We start from the raw sequence: 17,754 nt of genomic DNA on the forward strand, positions 1-17,754 counted from the left end.
CCTTTGGGAACTGTAGCCCTGGAGAAGCATAAGTTACTCAGTTGCTTCTCTCACAAACACTTGCCGGTTAAACCAGTTTTAAAAGTTTGACCAACTATTTTGAGTATTCTGGGTGTGAGCTATACAACTTAGATGTACATCCGTGACAGATCATATCCAATAACCAGACCTACCCCTACTGATCAACAGCATCCATGCACTTGGCAATTTTCAGGTTATAGGCCTTATCACAAACTAAACTACTTTAAACCAGAACTGACTACATCAATATTTATTACTTGCGGAAAGTTAACTGGCAGAAAATGTACTTCCCAGCTGTAGAAACACAAAATACTTTATCCAGTGCTGCATACTTACTTGACAGCTGTTTTTGGAGTTGTCTGACGAGGGCAGCCGTCTGTTGTTGCTGTTGTGTCTGCTGCAAGCCTTGTCTTGGAAACTGCAATATTCAACACCAGGAAAAAAAAAATTTCAGCAACACACTAGCAGGTATACCTACAATGCCTGCAATGTATTCTTGCCAAGCTGAGAAGAAAGATGCCACTTATGAGAGTAATGAGAAATAACCCTTTCATTCTAGTCTAGCTTGCACATTAAATCTGTGACTGAAACCAAACTTCTCTTCTCCTCCTCTTGGAGGAATCCATGTGAAACAATCGGCTTGGCCTGGTAGATCAGGCTTCTAATATCTCAGTTCAGTTCAGGTTGATCAGTGCATTAGTGCAAGGATACTGGGCCACACCTGTTTTGGTGAAGATATTGCTGTGCAGAACATCTTGGGTGTAAGAATCATGTGAGTGAAGAGGCAGCCCTCTTTTACTCACAGGAAGATGCAATATAAAAACATACCCTCCAACATTTCTCCGATGAAAATAGGGATGTCCCATTCCATAATGATGATTTTACTATTTATACGTCACACATCTTACTGGGTTGCCCCAGCCACTCTGGGCAGCTTCCAGTATATATAAAAACATAATAAAGCATTAAACATTAATAAAACTTCCCTATACAGGATTGAGTTCAGACGGCTTAGGGGTCGGAGAACTCCATATTTCTCCCATGAAAATAGGAACATCCTAAGGAAAAGTGGGACATTTGGGGATCAAATCAGAAACTGGGACAGCTTAACTAAATTGGGGGTGTCCCTGGAAAAGTCTCCCTTGGAGGGTCTGTAAAAAGAGGGCTCAAAACTCAGCCCCACCTTTACAACTATGTATCAGAGTAAGGCATCAGCAAATCCAATGCTGTTCAGGTCTGTCATTGTTGGCTCCAGCCATGAACCTGAGAGGGAAGTGGTACAGTCTCTTGCCATCTCTGTCACACAACTGCAAAACTTCTCACATTCTCAGCTGGAAGCAGAAAGTGGTGGTCTTAAGTAAGAAGCCAGGCAGGTAGGGGCTGGCTGAGGGCAAACTGAGGTTGATGGGGTAGTGCCTCATTTGCCCTAAGGACAAGCCTACACTGGATTTGGAGACACTGGATTTAGAGACAACCCCAGAGTCAGTCACGACTGGACCTAATGGTCAGGGGTCCCTTTACCTTTTCCCTTTACCTAGTTGCAAAGAATTCTCTTGGACACTGGATGAACCCCCCCCCCCATTAGTTTCTCCAAACAAGTCCAAGAACCTAGAAGGGGAGCCAGGGATGGGGAGAAATAGGACTGACAACTCAGGATGACTGGAGGAAAGAGAAAGATTATGCCAAGATGTTGCGATGCCATTGTGAATCAGAAAACCTTGAAAACCCATGTTTTCTCCAGAGTACTGGACTTGGGGAGCTGACTCCAGCCCAGTTTATTCAGCATTGTACAGAGAATATGGTAAGTTAACAGCGATACACAGCGGGCTCCTTAAAAAGCACCACAGAGCTGTAAGGTAAAAAAAACCTGCAGCTAGACTGGCTTTAACCAGCTGGGGTAAACTGCCCTTCTCATCAACAGATGGTCATGATTCCTGACAAGGGATCATCTCTTAAACCATTTAAAGAATGCTTATCGGCCTCCATATACTCCAAGGGTGAACAATAAATGTACATACAACAAAATTCTTCTCCCCTCCCCTAGTAAGAATTCACAGATCCACAGATTTTTATGGACAAACCTTCAGGTCCTTCAGACATTATATCCTGTAAAGTATGATGGTGGTGGTGATAAAACGTCACACATGCAATACTGACAACAATATAACATTTGATGCTCTGTGCCTTAGATGTTTAGCCAACAATCTGAATGACCCTGGCATGAAACCGCACATGTATTTTGGAGTGCTGGAATAAGGGGTCACTTGGTACTCTTTTCTATTTTGTTTTCTAAGAAAGAAAATTAGAAAGTTCAAGCTTTAGCATCTTTTTCCTATGTTCATTCAGAAGATAATGGATCCCTCTGGAATTGTTCTTTCAAGTTGTTGGAGGGTTCAGCAACTGGAGCTGTGTTCCCAGTATTTTGTTGGAAGTTTAGAAGCCTACATTCTCATCTAGCTAATAATATTTTCCATACATCCAAGTAATAAATTATACATTCATATTCCTTCAGTTATACAGAGGAAATGTTCAGCTGCTGGAGGCATGCGTACATATTATGAAGCCGATAATGAAAATAAAACCCGCTCTATATCAGGTATCATGTATGCAAATGAACTTTAAAGGGGAAATGCAAGCTGAGTTTGAAAAGAAAACAGAGATATTTCAGTAAAAATAAAGCTAATATAAGACAGTGCAAAGGGTTCTCAGATGGAAAGGTTGGCTAGTATACATACATCTCTCTTTCATTAGAGCATGTTTGATCCTTTTGCATGTCAAACTCTACCATGCAACCCAACTGTGTATGAAATGTGTGCATGCATGAGAGTCAGCAGCCTTTATGATTAATGTTATGCATACTGCTGAAGCTCTCAAGCATTCTTCACTCACAGTCTCACTGAGCCATGGATGTTGTAGTGTTGTTGAGCAAAGCAGGCTAACCCGATTCTGAAGGGCCAGAAAATCCCTTCCATAGAAATCTGTGCTCTTTGTGCTCAGAATATGAATTTCATGAAATTCTGGTTGAAGGAACCATTTCTATAAAATGTACTTGCTGTCCTTTACCTCCTTATTTAACACAACATAGCTGTGGATAAGTTGGACAGTTATGTCCAACTGTCAGGGAAACACCCCCAATCCCAGTTACATTATTTCTGGGATATGTAATTCTTGCTGCATTATACCTTTCCTGAAACCCCAAAGTAAAACCTGAAAGTGCATATTTTGGCTATACAATTGGTGAAGATTTATTAAAATAACAGTTTAACAATAAAAGTTTGACCGAGACATAAATTAGATTTGAAGCTTGTTCGTTGCAAGTAACCTGCCAAATGCTTTAAAAAGAGTTCGGCTGCCCTGACAAATAAATGGAAACTCTGTCTAATGCCTGTTTACCATATGTTATCCCCGTAAGTCTAATATACAGATTTGCTTTATCATTCTTGAGAATTACAGTTTTCTCTGGACATCTTCAGAATTGCATTTTTCATTATTGGGTGCAGATCAGTAGGGAGGCCGGCATGACAACTTAATGGAAAAAAAGTATTTTTACTATTTTACAGCGGGCCAAAAATAAATAAAAAGTGCAAAGAACATTTGTATCTTAAAACTACAACATGTGCCTAATGTGCTCTTTTGGTTTGATTTACTGCCTATGTTTAGGCAGTTGCCATAGATGTGTTAAGTTTTCAGGATGAATAAATTCACATCCTGAAATTTAAAGTCAGATATTTCAAGGGCTTTGAACTGCCTCCACAAACTCTTTCCAGAGGCTTTTCAAGCAAATGAGTAGGGAGAGTGGGCTCAGTTTTAATGCTTGAACTAATGCTATAAATCAGGGGTTGCCAGGGGGCCCTCTAGTTATTCTTGGACTACATTGCCCATCATGCCTGAACACTGGCCATGTTGGATGATACCAGCTGGAATCCAATCCTATATGTAGGATTAACAACAAAATATCCAACCCCACGTGCCATTTTTCTGCCCAGTTTTTGGGTGCAGCACTTCCTTGTCTCTGGCAACATGTTAAGAAGCTATTCTACCTGAGGGAACTCAGCTCCACTTGGTGGAACTCATATGAGACATTTCATCCCTGTGTCCCAGGTTTTCTTGTGATGCCGTACTTGTTAGAATTCCTGCTCCATGATTGCAGTCATAGGATTGTTGTCTTTCACATGACGATATATTTTGACTCTACAGAGAGGGAAGTGACGGAGACAGGATGTTTGTGTTACTGTGTTCCATGAAGTGGGACTATTGTCCTTTGTTCTTTCTCTCTTTGCTGTCTGATGCTAGAGAGAGAGGGAGCCATGTTGCAGTGCTCCGTGTGTGTTTATATGTAAATAAAGTAGATTAGCCAAAATGCTGAGTTGCTGAGTTCTGTCACACGCAAGTTGTGCAAACTCTGTGGATCCCTAAGTATGCCGGTGTCGGTTGGCATCGGTCGCTGTGATGTTTGGGCTGAAGAAAGCTTATGAAGCTCCTGAACGATCGACCAGGAGGAAGAGAACATGCCAGTCGGGCATATGTCTCTGCCAGAGTCCCACTTGAGTGTAGGCCGAACTCCTGGCAGTAGTGACACTGTCTGGTATCTGCATGCCCCTTTTCCCACCACAGATATGCCAGAGTGAACAAGGGGTCCTTTTCACAGTATAAGCTCCTACAAACAATAGACACATTATTGTACACAAGTAAAACTAAAGATAAGGCATTAAGGATTACGGAACAGAACCCCCAAACCTTTCAATGTAAGCCAGAACCGTTCCCATAGACAAGCAGGTCAGGGAAACCCCTGCATTCCTTAAACTCCAATTTTATATTCAGCAAAAAGTTACCTTCTACACTAATCTATGTAAAGAATGCAGCTCAGCTTTGAATAAAAAATAAAAATGGAAGAGTCCAGAAGTGGGTTGGGTTGTTTAACAAACCTATGTGAGCGAGGTGGGATATTAGAACAGGACAGCCAAGACCTACTCCCAGGAGAGAAGAGAAGGCAGCAAATGGTATCCTAAAGGGCTTCTGGTAGGTCAACGAATACCAAAAAAACCTTTAGATCAGATAGGTCACTCTGCAATTTTGCTTATTTGCCTTACCTCGGCTATCATTACATTTAACCGATTGCAATTGATAAGGTCATTTTGGCATCGGAAATACTTTAACCATGTAAAAAATAATAATAATCTAATGGTTAATAACTTGTTCCAAAATTATACATTAAAATATGTACACTTCTGTTGGGAAAGCAGGACTTAGAGGAGTAGATGAAATGGTTACAGATGCCCAAACCTACCTACTTGCATTGGATTAGTGCTTTATAGCTTTGTAAAACAGATTGATAGAACAATCAAAACAAAGCTGTCAAATAGACAACAGAAAAACACCTACAAAGAAAGATGCCAATGAGAACATAATTTATCCTTTCAATACAGACAAATAATGCAGTCTCTGAAATAGCACAGTGACCGTGGGCACGGAGGCAGAGAAAGGTGGGGTTTCTAGTCTTAAATTCAGCAAAGGGTCTTCTCTACTACAGCCATATCTCGAGTTGCGTTTGCTTCACATTGCGTTTTTTTCTGGTTACGAATGCGGCAAACCCAGAAGTGTTTACTTCCGGGTTCGCTACTTTGCGCATGCTCAGGAGTGCTCTATCGCATCATGCGCAGAAGCGGTGCTCTACTTACGGACTTTTCGGGGTGTGAACGGCACCCCGGAACGGATCGTGTCCATAAGTAAAGGTACCACTGTATTTAATTTAGCTCTGTTTGCACAAGCTTGGTTCTTGTTTCCCAACTGGTGATGCAATTCTATGTGCTTGAAAGAATATATTATCCTCAGGAGGAAACTAAACCAATATAACAACTAATTGAAAAGTTCCAGTTGAGCCTCCTTTGCTTCTGCTGTAGGTTTAGGAGCACAAGGCTGCAAAACTTTGAAGGTTCAAGGACTCTTGCCTCATAGAGGGATTTCATTCTATGCAGTATTTATCACATAGGATTATCCGAAGTTAGTTTAAATAATACTTTAAACTGGTCTAGCGATGGAAACGTGCAAGCAATTAATGTTGGCAGTCATTTAGTGAGTCTGGACAAGGCAAAGAGCAAAATAATGCTGTGACAGCTGGCATTCACACTAGTAGGATAAGGATGATAGATGTTGTGTGTGCCTGAGCAGGATGAACCTTCCTTTGTGCTCTGGAAGCACATGTGATATCTCATAACTCAATGTGAAATTTAGAAGCTCTCCGCTACTGATGAAATGGCACGGAAAATCTGTCACCCTGAATATATATTCAGTAGATGGAAGATGCGAAAATTCAGAATTCAGGGGAGATTTGGGAGAGGACCTCTGACCACTGGGCCACTACAACCCCTCGGTTACCTGAGCATGTGCAATAATTGCTAGCATGCCCCACCACCTATAGGAATCCAGCAAGCTACCATGCAAAGCCTCCAAAAAGCATGAGCAAACTTTAGGCAATTGAAAGGGGATGGCAGTTTCCCAACAAACCACTTATACTGTACTGGATATACCGCTTTTTGTTTAAAAAAAAAAATAGTAGCTAGGGCCCAGAATGCTCCCTATTCTTCAACCTCTAGGATTTTCACCTCCAGTCAGACCAGAGAAAGCTGCTGATACTGTTCTCCACTTGTTCCTTCCAGTTGCCTGTATTCCTGTTTTTTCTAATCACCTGTTGCTGGGTTTGAGAACTTGCTAATGAACCATGTGAGTAATTTCCCAGACACTTGTTTTGAAGGTTTCCTTCTCTCCCCACCCTGAGTTTGTCCTGGGAGTTATCACTTCTTCCTGGATAGATCTGTGAGTGTTCCAGAGTGTCTAATTTATTCTAGCCAGCTCCTCCTCTTATTTGTGAACGTTCAAGTTTGCATTATATGACAGTGCTTGGAATTTATTGTGCTCTTTTTTAATACACGGAATTCAGGGCTGTGGCAGTTATTTCGCTCTCCAGTCTATACTGCTAGTCTTTATGAGCTGTGGTTGCAAAATTTAGCCGGAGATTTACTTTTCTGTTGCTCCTCAGCGTTCACAACTGTTTACAGATGTGTACATACAGTAAAAATCCTTGAAAATTCTTACAGATGACGTGTACATGAGACGGCTTGGGACTAGTTTACTTAAGGAATTGCCTTGTGCCCTTTGTGGCAACCTGCCCACTTCCATCTACAGAACTGCTGCTAAATGTGGGCAAGGGCTTGAGTTTTCAGTATGGCGGCACTGGAACTCCCTATTTATTAACTTTAGGCAGGAGCCCTCACTGCTTTAGATGCCTGTTTCAGCAAGCCAATCTGGACATGTAAACAAGTTATGCATATCTGTTGTCTTTATTTTTTTTAAATGTAGAGCGATACTCATTTTAAATTGCTCTGTGTACATTGCTTAGAGATTCTTTGATTAAGTGGTTTATAGTTTCTCCTAAATAAAAATAAGTAAGTTCTCCTGTTCACCAGCTTAATTTTCCTTCTTCAGCATGTTCTACTTCAATCCACAGAATCACTACGATTCAGTTTCAAGTAAGTTATTTTTTGTCGCAATACTAACTAGCTGTTTTCCATTACACCTGGGACTGTACACAGTCACTATGCAACACAATGTTAATAATAATGTACTCATAAAACTGTTTTGATAGTCTTGAAGGACTGGAAGTTACCAAATACATCATATGCAATTAGAATGTTAGGTAATCCCTGTGTTATGCTAACGTTGGGAAATGTCCTGTGATTATATTGAGGCAGTCCTTGCATATTTAAAAACTTTACTGAAGTGCCTATACCGACTTGTACTAATTAAGATGAGAAACATGTTCAACAGATTGCAAATCTAATTTCTTTGTACCATCGCAGGTAATCTGATTTTAAACAGCCTAGTTAAGCCAGGTAAAAGCTGTAGCAGAGTTCACAGCTATACTATCCACCAGAGGGAGTCTTTATGCAAGTATTACACAAAACAGGCTAGTAGTATTAGAAAGCCTTTCCTTTGTACTGTAAGGCAGAGGTTTTCAACATTTTTGAGTCCATGGCTCCCTGGACCAACTACATTATTTCTGTGGCACCCCTGTGGGGCTCAGGAGCCCAGTTATGTCACCCCTTGCCTGCAGAGCTGGCAGCCTCTCACCCTTTTTCAAACACCCTCCTTTGTGGAGAGTTCCCTCAGACTCCTCTTCTCTCCCCTCTCCTTGGGAGTCCTCCAGGCAGCTGCTGTCCCTGGTCTCTGAGCTGAACACTCCCCCCCCCCCACACACAAAGTGAGGTGCCCCCAGATGCACCATTCGCCTGGGGAGCTTGTAGCCAGGGCTGCTGCAACAAACAGCTGTGCAAGCCTTTGGGAGGCAGAGACGTGAGAGGGCATCAGAGGAGGGAGGGAAGGAAAGAGGGACAGAGGCCAGTGTTGTCCACAGCACCGCTGACCATCATTCAAGGCACCCCAGGGTGCCAAGGCACACTGGTTGAAAAACACAGCTGTAAGGAAATGTTGAAGAATCATGAACCCGAAAGCTAGGTGCATACTATTGAAAACAGTTGTCTTGCTACTTATACCAATGCTATATTAATAAATATAAATTCCATAATTTCCACTAGGTGATTCACTCTGCCTTCCTGCAAACCAGAGATGGAAATACAATGTCATCATACCTGATCATTTTTGATACTTAGGGAGCACGACTTCCCTTATCAACCCTGCACTTGCTCTCCAAGAACCCAGAAATTGATAAGGAAAGCTACTTCGCTACATCACCCTGTTTTTCCATGTTGTTCCAACAGTACAGAGCCCCCAGAACAAAGCCCTTTATTAATATGTCCACTTACCAAAGGTTGCTGAGGGTGCATTGCTTGGAGACTAAGCACCTGCTGCTGTCCCTGCTGCTGCTGCTGCAACTGCAAAAATATGGCCAATGTGACTATAATACTACCTATGATGCTGTCATAGAAAGACAATAACAAAGTTGCCTTTAAGAACAAAGGGATATTGCTTTCAATAAGCTGTGTTCATGAACTGTGATAAGATATTTTAAGGTTCCCTTCACCAACTGCATGTTATACTTTGAATTTCTAAAACCTAGTGCAGCTAGACAAACTTTCAAAACCATTTTCTCCCAGCAGATAAATATTTAATGCTTCCTTAACTACAGCCCTTGTCCTGTTATTTTAATTCAACTATATACATGTTTTCACAACACTCACTTTTAAAGAAAATTGCTGAAGCCCTTTGGAAAAGGTCAGCTACACATCTTGCAACAATTTAAACAATTTAAACAAAATCCTTTTTTGAGAGTAGGGGTGAGACTTGAGCTTATTATTATTATTATTTTGACCCTTCTTTTCTATCTAAGAGGCTTATAAAATTAAGAGCAGTAAAATGTAAATTTGAGAGAAGACAGGCCCTAAGAAAGCAATGCAGACACACAAATATGAATAGGTGCGTAGCTAAATACAGTCGTACCATGGGAGTTAAACGGAATCCGTTCCAGAAGTCTGTTCGACTTCCAAAACATTCGGAAACCAAAGTGCGGCTTCTGATTGGCTGCAGGAAGCTCTTGCAGCCAATCAGAAGCCACGGAAGCCCCATCAGATGTTCGGCTTCCAAAAATAGTTCGCAAACCGGAACAGTCACTTCTGGGTTTGTGGAGTTCAGGAGCCAAAACGTTCGGGAACTAAGCTGTTCAAAAACCAAGGTACGACTGTAGTCTAGTGCATGGGCTTTGTATGCATAAGGTGTTGGATTCAGTCCTTGGCATCTCTACTTAAATAATTTCAGGAAGAACAACTAAGGAAGGCTTCTGTCTGAGACTTTTGGAGGGCCACTAGCATTCAGACTACACAATTTGGGGCTGGATAGGACTAACGTCGTGGTTACATTCACACATCACAGTGAACCATGGCTTATGAATTACCAGGAATGAGCAGAGCACTCCCATTTTGCTCCTTCCTTACTCGTGAGCAGGACCAACAAACCTGTTTTGTCTGAACTGGGCATCACAGTTTCCTTCACTTAAGCTACAGGAAGTCAGGAACAAAATGTGGCTTCAGGCGGCAATTTGTCTTGAGTGAAACAAACCATGATTCCCAGTTTGGGCGTAACACCAAGGAAAGTGATTTGTGTGTTCACAATAAGCTGTTAACTAGGGCAGACTATGATGTGTGAATACATCCAGTATCCTAGTGCTTAAAATTTCATGGAATAGTGCCCCCGGCATAAACACACAGTGACACAAAGGCGACAATTTTCAAACCTGAAGGAGTCTCTGTTGTCGAATTTGTTGTTGTCTCTGTCTCATCTGTTCCTGAGGCATCTGAACTGAGTTAAGGTTTGGGTGGGAAGCTGTGGCTGGCATAGCATCGAGTGGCCCTCCAACCAAGGGATTCTGCTGCAAAGGCTGATGACTCAATCTGAGCAAAAAGAATTGACCGCACATCATTTACAGTTGTGAAAATAAAATGAGAGCCTGCCAGTTTTAATTTTCTAGACTTGCACGTTAAATTGAAACTCCAGCAGGGTATCAGCAGCCAAATGAAATATGACTGAAGGTTGCTGAAAGTAATAAAGATAGATAAAATGAAGAAAAATGCAAAATAAAGCTTCTCATCTAAGCCAAAATATATAAGCATCTTATTAACATTTTGATTTTTATATTCTTATATACTGCAATCTTTACTGATTTTTTAAATGGTTCTAATTATTGAAAAACTATACACTAGAAACAGCCGCAATGTGAACTTTCAGAAATGGAATGAAATCCAAATAATGTTGTCTTTTATCTAAACTAAAAAGTCAGAAAAGCTGCAGCCTTTCTTCATAGGAGAGCATTTTGGTTGCCCTTTTCTGAACCTCTTCCAGCTCTACAATATCCCTTTTTTAGGTAAGGATTAGGACTCAGTTTAACCTGCTGACACTCACCAAACTGGGAGGGGTACCTAACGCAGCACAAGACAGAATCATGATTCAATAGGACCTTAACAAATAGGAGAACTGGGCCAAAACTAAAAACATGGATTCCAATAGGGACAAATGTAAGGTTCTATATGCAGGCAGGAAGAGCCAACTGCACAAACATAAGTTGGGGTACACCTGGCTTGCCCGTAGAACACGTGAAAAGGATCTGTGGGTCTCAGCAGACTATAAGTTTAACATGAGTCAACAGTGTGATAAAGCGGCAAAAAAAGTGAATGCTATTCTAGGATGCATCAACAGGCGTATAGTGTCCAGAACGAGGGAAGTCACAGTACTGCTTCATTCTGCATTAGTCAGACCACACCTGGAATACCATGTCCAGTTCTGGGCTCCACAGTTTAAGAAGGATGCTGACAGGTTGGACCATGTGCAGAGGAGGGCGACAAGGATTATCATGGGTGTGGAAACCAAGCCTTATGAGGAACAGTTGAAGGAGTTGGGTGTATTTAACCTGGATAAGAGGAGACTGAGAGGAGAGCCAAACATCTAAAGGGCTCTCACAAGTCAGAGCAAGCTTCTTTTGTCCCGCTCCAGATGGTAGGACCGGAATCAATGGATTCAAGTTACAGGAAAAGAGATTCCAACTAAACATCAGGAATATCTTTCTGACAGTAAGGTTTGACTGTGGAACAGACTCCTTCAGAAGGTGGTGGACTCTCCTTTATTGTAGGTTTTTAAACAGAGGTGGGGTGACCTTTTGTCATGGGTGCTTTAATTGAGATTCCTGCTTAGCTAGGGGTTGGGACTAGACCTCAGGGTCCCTCTACAATTCTATGATTCTATATAGCAGGGGGATTACACAGAATCAGGAGACTGCATGAGACTTCATCACAAGGGTGTGCTAGATTAAAAAAATGAAGCTTTTAATCTCTGGATTATATTGCTGTGTGAAGAATTGCCACATCTCCCCCAAGATGTTGCAAAATGCTTTGATCATATACCTCTGTGGAAATGCAATCACGGTTGAGCAAATTCAAAGAAACAAAATAGGCACATTAGGGATTTACTTTCAATTTAAATGCTATTATACTTAAATGCAATTATAGGCTTTGCAGGATAGAATTTGCCAATAAAGATCTTTTCAAGATTGCGTGTACATTTTGCAACTGCCTGGATAAATTAATATTTATTGAATATGTGTAGAAGCAATTAGAGAATGGAATGATAAGTCAAGGATGTGCAATTTTTGCTTTAAAAAGGTAAAGGACCCCTGACAGTTAAGTCCAGTCGCGAACGACTCTGGGGTTGTGGCGCTCACCTCGCTTTACCGGCCGAGGGAAATGGCGTTTGTCCGCAGGCAGTTTTTCCGGGTCATGTGGCCAGCATGACTAAGCCGCTTCTGGCGAACCAGAGCAGTGCACGGAAACACCGTTTACCTTCCCGCCAGAGTGGTACCTATTTAACTACTTGCACTTTGACATGCTTTCGAACTGCTAGGTTGGCAGGAGCTGGGACCGAACAACAGGAGCTCACCCCGTCGCAGGGATTTGAACCGCTGACCTTCTGATCGGCAAGCCCTAGTCTCAGTGGTTTAGAAGGCAATGGTTTGATTTGATAAAATAGGGTTATTGGGTTTGTTTGTTTTTTAAAAAGGAATGCCAAGTTGAAAATGGCAATGACATTGCAAGATCTTACTGTTGTCTATCAATCAGAAGGTTAAAGCAATTTTTGAAGAAATCACAGAAAAATAACCGGACAAAACTGCTATTTGCTGCAACTGAGATACAGCAAATTATGATTAACTGTTAACAATACAGACCATATTTTCTATAACATGTCATTATCCCAAATCATGTAGGAGCTACATATACACTAAAGCTCTGGTTGCAGTCTTCCCTTCAGTAGCGGCCAGTGACACACCATGGCTGTCCCAGCTTCCCAACACAGTGAGTCACTGGCAATCACTGAGAGATAGAGGGGAGGGGAAGGCAAAGGAGCTGGGCCCAGTGCAGCACATCACAGCAAGAGTGACAGTTTGGTTCCACTACCATGTGCCACACAGGGTCAAGCCCTCTGCACCTCGTGTCTCCCCTCACCCTCTGAGTCAGCCCAGCAATCTGCTGTGCTGGTCAGCCAGGAGAGTAAGGTACCCCACCTGTGCCACCTCACCAGACACTACTGCTCCTCCTACTGATGAATTCTTCATGGTAAGAGAGTATATTAGTGTTTTGAAAAAGGACACCATGAATGCTTTGATAGAAGTCCATGTATAGGTGAAAATCTGAAAGCGTTTGCAAGCTTTATGTATGTAGACTGAGGTCTAGTATTCAGCCACAATGGGAGTCTTGAACTGCGGCAATTAAGATGGCTAATCAACATTGAAATCCATAGAATTTTTCAGTTCTTGAGTAATATCAACATGCAATTATATCACTTATCCATCTTGAGATTAATAATCAGAGGAGGAAAAGTCAACCATTATCCCACGATTTCCATCCTTGCAAGAATGCAGGGAATTATGTCATCATCGCTCACTAGTAATCCATTGGCTTAGTCTTGGCATTTTATACTTTCCTAAGAAACAAGACTACTTTCTTCTTCTTCAACAACAAAATGAAACATCTGTAGCATAAAGAAAGCCAAAAGTGTCCCCACAGCTGGCCCCATAGCCTCAGGGATGCTTTCAAGGAAGCACTGGAAGTTTGCACAAAGACTTTTAATAGCTATTACGGTTTTGGAAAAATGCTCTGTCGAGCTCTGCATTTTGAAACATTTTATTACAAAGGTCACTAATATGTATTCTAACTCTCTTTATAGGAACCAAAGGGTAATTCTAAGGGATAATTTATTTAACCAATTTTATTAGCTGAAGTTCTGACATATAAAAAGAACAACCAATCATCTCCAACATACCCACAAATGTGTTAGAAATTGCACCACAGAAGGTTTTAGTAAATTTATTCAAATCTACCCAAGTAGTAGTAATAGTGGTAGTAGTAGTAAAAATTATTATTATTTATTTATACCCCGCCCATCTGGCTGGGTTTCCCCAGTCACTCTGGACAGCTCCCAACAGAATATATAAAAAAGCGACACAACATTAAAAGCTTCCCTAAACAGGGCTGCCTTCAGATGTCTTCTAAAAGTCAGTTGTTTATTTCCTTGATATCTGATGGGAGGGTGTTCCAGAGGGCAGGCGCCACTACCGAGAAGGCCCTCTGACTGGCTTCCTGTAGCTTTACTTCTCGCAGTACAAATCTGAGGCCCAAGATTTAAGGATTTGTAGGGATTTTCAGTGGGTGGGAATTTTCAAAGGCATTCATCAGAGGCCTAATCCCACGCAGCATGAGAATGAAAAGTAAAGGAGCTACGCAACGTGTTGCAAATAGTAAAGATGGGCAAGAGGCAAGAAGCAGCAAGATCTACTGAAATCTCAGCTGGGGCTATATACTAATTATTTGGAACCAATCAGGCTCTGGGTGATTTGTCATCCAGCATCAGAGGTTAGGCAAAATCCACAGCTTGTCTGCCCTTACAGATTGGTCAACTGCGTATACCTTCTTTCAGCATTTCTCAGACCTATTTTCAAAACTCTCTTTCCAAAGGTTATGTACATCAAGATATCAAAGGTCCTGATAAACATCTTACCGCTGGTTGCCTGTTAGAGGCTGAGGATAGGCAGCTGCTTGCTGATGAATGTACCCACTCGGCTGTTGTTGTGTCTGCCGTAGCCTTTCCATCAGAGCAGGGTTCAAATGAGCTGCTTGATAGGCCCTGGAGTTGTAGGTAGGCGAAAGGACGAGGCCTCCGGCCTGCTGTGATTGCAACGGCATCTGAGTGCTATACATTGTGTAGCCATGAGGAATAGTCTGCACACAAAAAACAGGCCAAGGCACAAGTTGCTTTGATTTCGATGCTTCTAAAGAAAGCTTGCCATTATCACTATTTATTTATTTTTTAAACAAACAAACAAACAAGCAACACACCAGGATGACAAGGAATGTATATTGTGCTGTTACTTGAAACAGCAACCAGACACTTTAAAAAAATCCCCATAGTTTAATTATGCTTACTTTGAATTTGCTAGGCTCAAATGGCAGCCATACATGTTTGCGGGTTTCGTATTATTCTACCTTTTCAACACAGCAAAAGCTGGGCAATATATGATAAATGAAACCTCCAAGCTACTGCTTTTATGCAGAGCGGTTTTCCACACAGAGGATGGTCTGGCATGATTGTGGCAGCACCATTCCAGCTGCTTCACTTCTGCATAAATCACAGCTTTCGTGTAAAAGCATAAATTCACGCAAATAATATCTTCTGGCCACAAGGACATGGGGGTAAGGGCACGGGTTTCCCATCTTCTTGCATGCAAAATGCCATCAGTTCTGACTAGCCCATATTTACTAAACTTATGAATGTCGAATTTTAGAATTGTGAAAGCTTCTTTTATTCAGGGTTATAAAGGGAGAGTCATGAAAGATCCCGGCCGTTTTAAAAACCCCTCATAAAACCTGCAGGGTCGTATGCAATCAAGTTCTACTCAAGAGTTGACCCACACTGAAATTAGTAGACCTAGTTTAGTCATGCCCATAAATTTCAGTGGGTCTACTCTGAGTACAACGAACACTGAACACGACTGGATCTCAGTGTAAGGCATAGGCAAGGCCTTAGCACATCCTTTCCCTACACAGACCAATTATTACTTACCTGTGTCTGCTGTATCCCTGGATATTGCGGAAGCTGAGAAGCTGGCCGGATTTGTTGAGCAAAAAGAGCAGCCTGGTCGATAGTCGGACCCTGCAAAAAAATAAAAATTAAAAATAAAAAAAATATATATTACTTATTGTAAATTTAAAGATTACATGTTTAGGGACACCAGTGCAAACAGTTCAGGCATTCAAGGCATTTTAAAATACAACCGAAGAACAGAAGTTGGTATGTTTCCAATATTTTTCTTTCAGAAGGCAAGTGATGCCAAGTTATACATTATGTATATAGCTGAATTTCTTAACTGCATGTTTTTAAAAAAAGGAATTGGATGTCTCTTTGACCTTTTCTTCTTTCAACCCAGTTACTGAGGTGCTTTCATGCTTTCCCCCTGGAACATTTCCCTGGAGTGTTTAATCTCGGCAAAACAGCTACTCAGCCTGGTTGAATGACATTGGGCAAGGCTGGGGTGGGGTGAAGAAGAAGCCTGCAAGTCCTAGCCCTGCTGACTCTTCCAAACATCTTCCATCAGGAAGCAGGAAGAAGCAGGGTGTCCTCAGAGGACGAGAGCAGTCCCTACGGAGCTCTGAAGGAATGACACAAGTGAGATGCAACACAAAAACACACATCAGCAGTGCGGAGAGAACTGGCTGAGGAAACACGCTGCTGACCCTTCGGTCGTTTTTATTTGATTTGATCCTGGGGATTTGAAGCTGAGGTGGTGATTTTAGGAAAGTGTGTGAGAGAAAAGACAAAAGATACTGAGAGGGCAAGTCAAAAAGATCCCAAGAAAAAATGAGAGCAATATTAAGGGAGTCCCGCTCCACCTTGAAATCCTGAGTAACTAACCCTAAATAGTATAGATTAAGAGGAGTATCTGGCAAGAAAAACTGCCACCAGTGGCAGGCGTATTTTGAAAACACACAAGAGCCAGTGAGAACAGAGGAGCAGTGCCACCTAGTGGCAGGAGGGGAAATAACTTCATGTGGGTTTGGATTTTTATGTTCACATCTTCCCTCTATGGATTTGTGGGCCACGTACCATTAGTTGCAAGAGTTTGGCTTCTTTGCCATGGTATTTTTTTTTTTTAATTACATCAATTTACTAACTTGGAGCCAGAAGATCTGATGTTACCAGAGTGAACTGTCCAAGAACACAGATGCAAGCAGGGAGAAGGAAGATCCTCTGGTGCAGTACACAAACCCCTGGACACGAGTAGGACTGTCAGGAGCCATGCTGAGCCTCTAGAGCTACAAAAGTGATTCCATGCCCTCACCTTGGACACTGATTCTGAGCAAGAGGAGCAACTACAGCAGTTGCAGACCTCAGAACTCTCCGAGGTGGCGGTGGAAGGCACAGTGTACAGAACGATTCCTGCCACTCTCCAGAGAGGGAAGAGACATGTGGTTGTGGAAAGTGACTTCCTACAGGGAGGAAGTGATCAATAAAGTGAGCGTACAGGGAGCCTTGGGCGGAAGTGGTCATGGCCTCTTGGCTTTCATTATACCCAGGCAAGGGAAAGCTGAGTATACTTGGCCATGCACTCTAGACTTGAAGTAGGTTGATTTCAAAAAGCTTAAGGGACTACTGGGTGAAGGAAGACCCATGCTCAGAAATACTAAAAGAAAAAGGGATTCAAGGTAGATGGGAATTTCTTAGAGGAGAAATATTGAAGGCACAGATGCAGGCAATTCCAACGAGTGAGAAAAGTGGGAGGTATCTAAAGAAACCAGTGTGCCTGCAGATAACAGGAGAACTGAGATGTAAGAAGGGTATGTATAAGAAATGGAAGAAAAAGGAAATCATGAAGGAAGAGTATTCACAAGTTGCAGGGGAAAGGTCAGGCGGGCCAAAGCTCAGAATGAACTCGTGTTTGGGAGAGAAGTTAAAGATAAGTTTTGAAAAAGGTTTCTTTGGCTATGCTCAAACAAGAGGAAGAACAAGCAAGTAGTAGGTTCCTTGCATGGAGAAGACAGAGAAATGTTATTGGGTAACAGAGAGAAGGCAGAACAGCTCAACACCTACTTTGCCTTTGCCTAAAAGGAAAGCAATGCCCAAACTGGCGATAACACAATAAACAAAAGAATGGACCCGAATCAATGGATTTAAGTTACAAGGAAG

General features: G+C 41.9%; 1 protein-coding gene across 1 annotated transcript in view; it reads right to left on the bottom strand.

The window, feature by feature from the left end:
* MED12L (mediator complex subunit 12L) overlaps positions 1-17,754 on the bottom strand; it is a 169,567-nt gene that overhangs the window by 3,235 nt on the left and 148,578 nt on the right. Inside the window, exons 39-43 of the mRNA XM_081008375.1 lie at positions 15,634-15,723; positions 14,572-14,792; positions 10,265-10,421; positions 8,841-8,909; positions 358-439 (exon numbers count right to left, since the gene is read on the bottom strand). Of these exons, the coding sequence (XP_080864501.1) occupies positions 358-439; positions 8,841-8,909; positions 10,265-10,421; positions 14,572-14,792; positions 15,634-15,723 (619 nt within the window). The remainder of the gene's footprint in view (positions 1-357; positions 440-8,840; positions 8,910-10,264; positions 10,422-14,571; positions 14,793-15,633; positions 15,724-17,754) is intronic.

The sequence above is a fragment of the Podarcis pityusensis genome (genome assembly GCF_964106645.2).
Source record: "Podarcis pityusensis genome assembly, chromosome: 5".
In the NCBI taxonomy this organism is placed as follows: Eukaryota; Metazoa; Chordata; class Lepidosauria; order Squamata; family Lacertidae; genus Podarcis; species Podarcis pityusensis.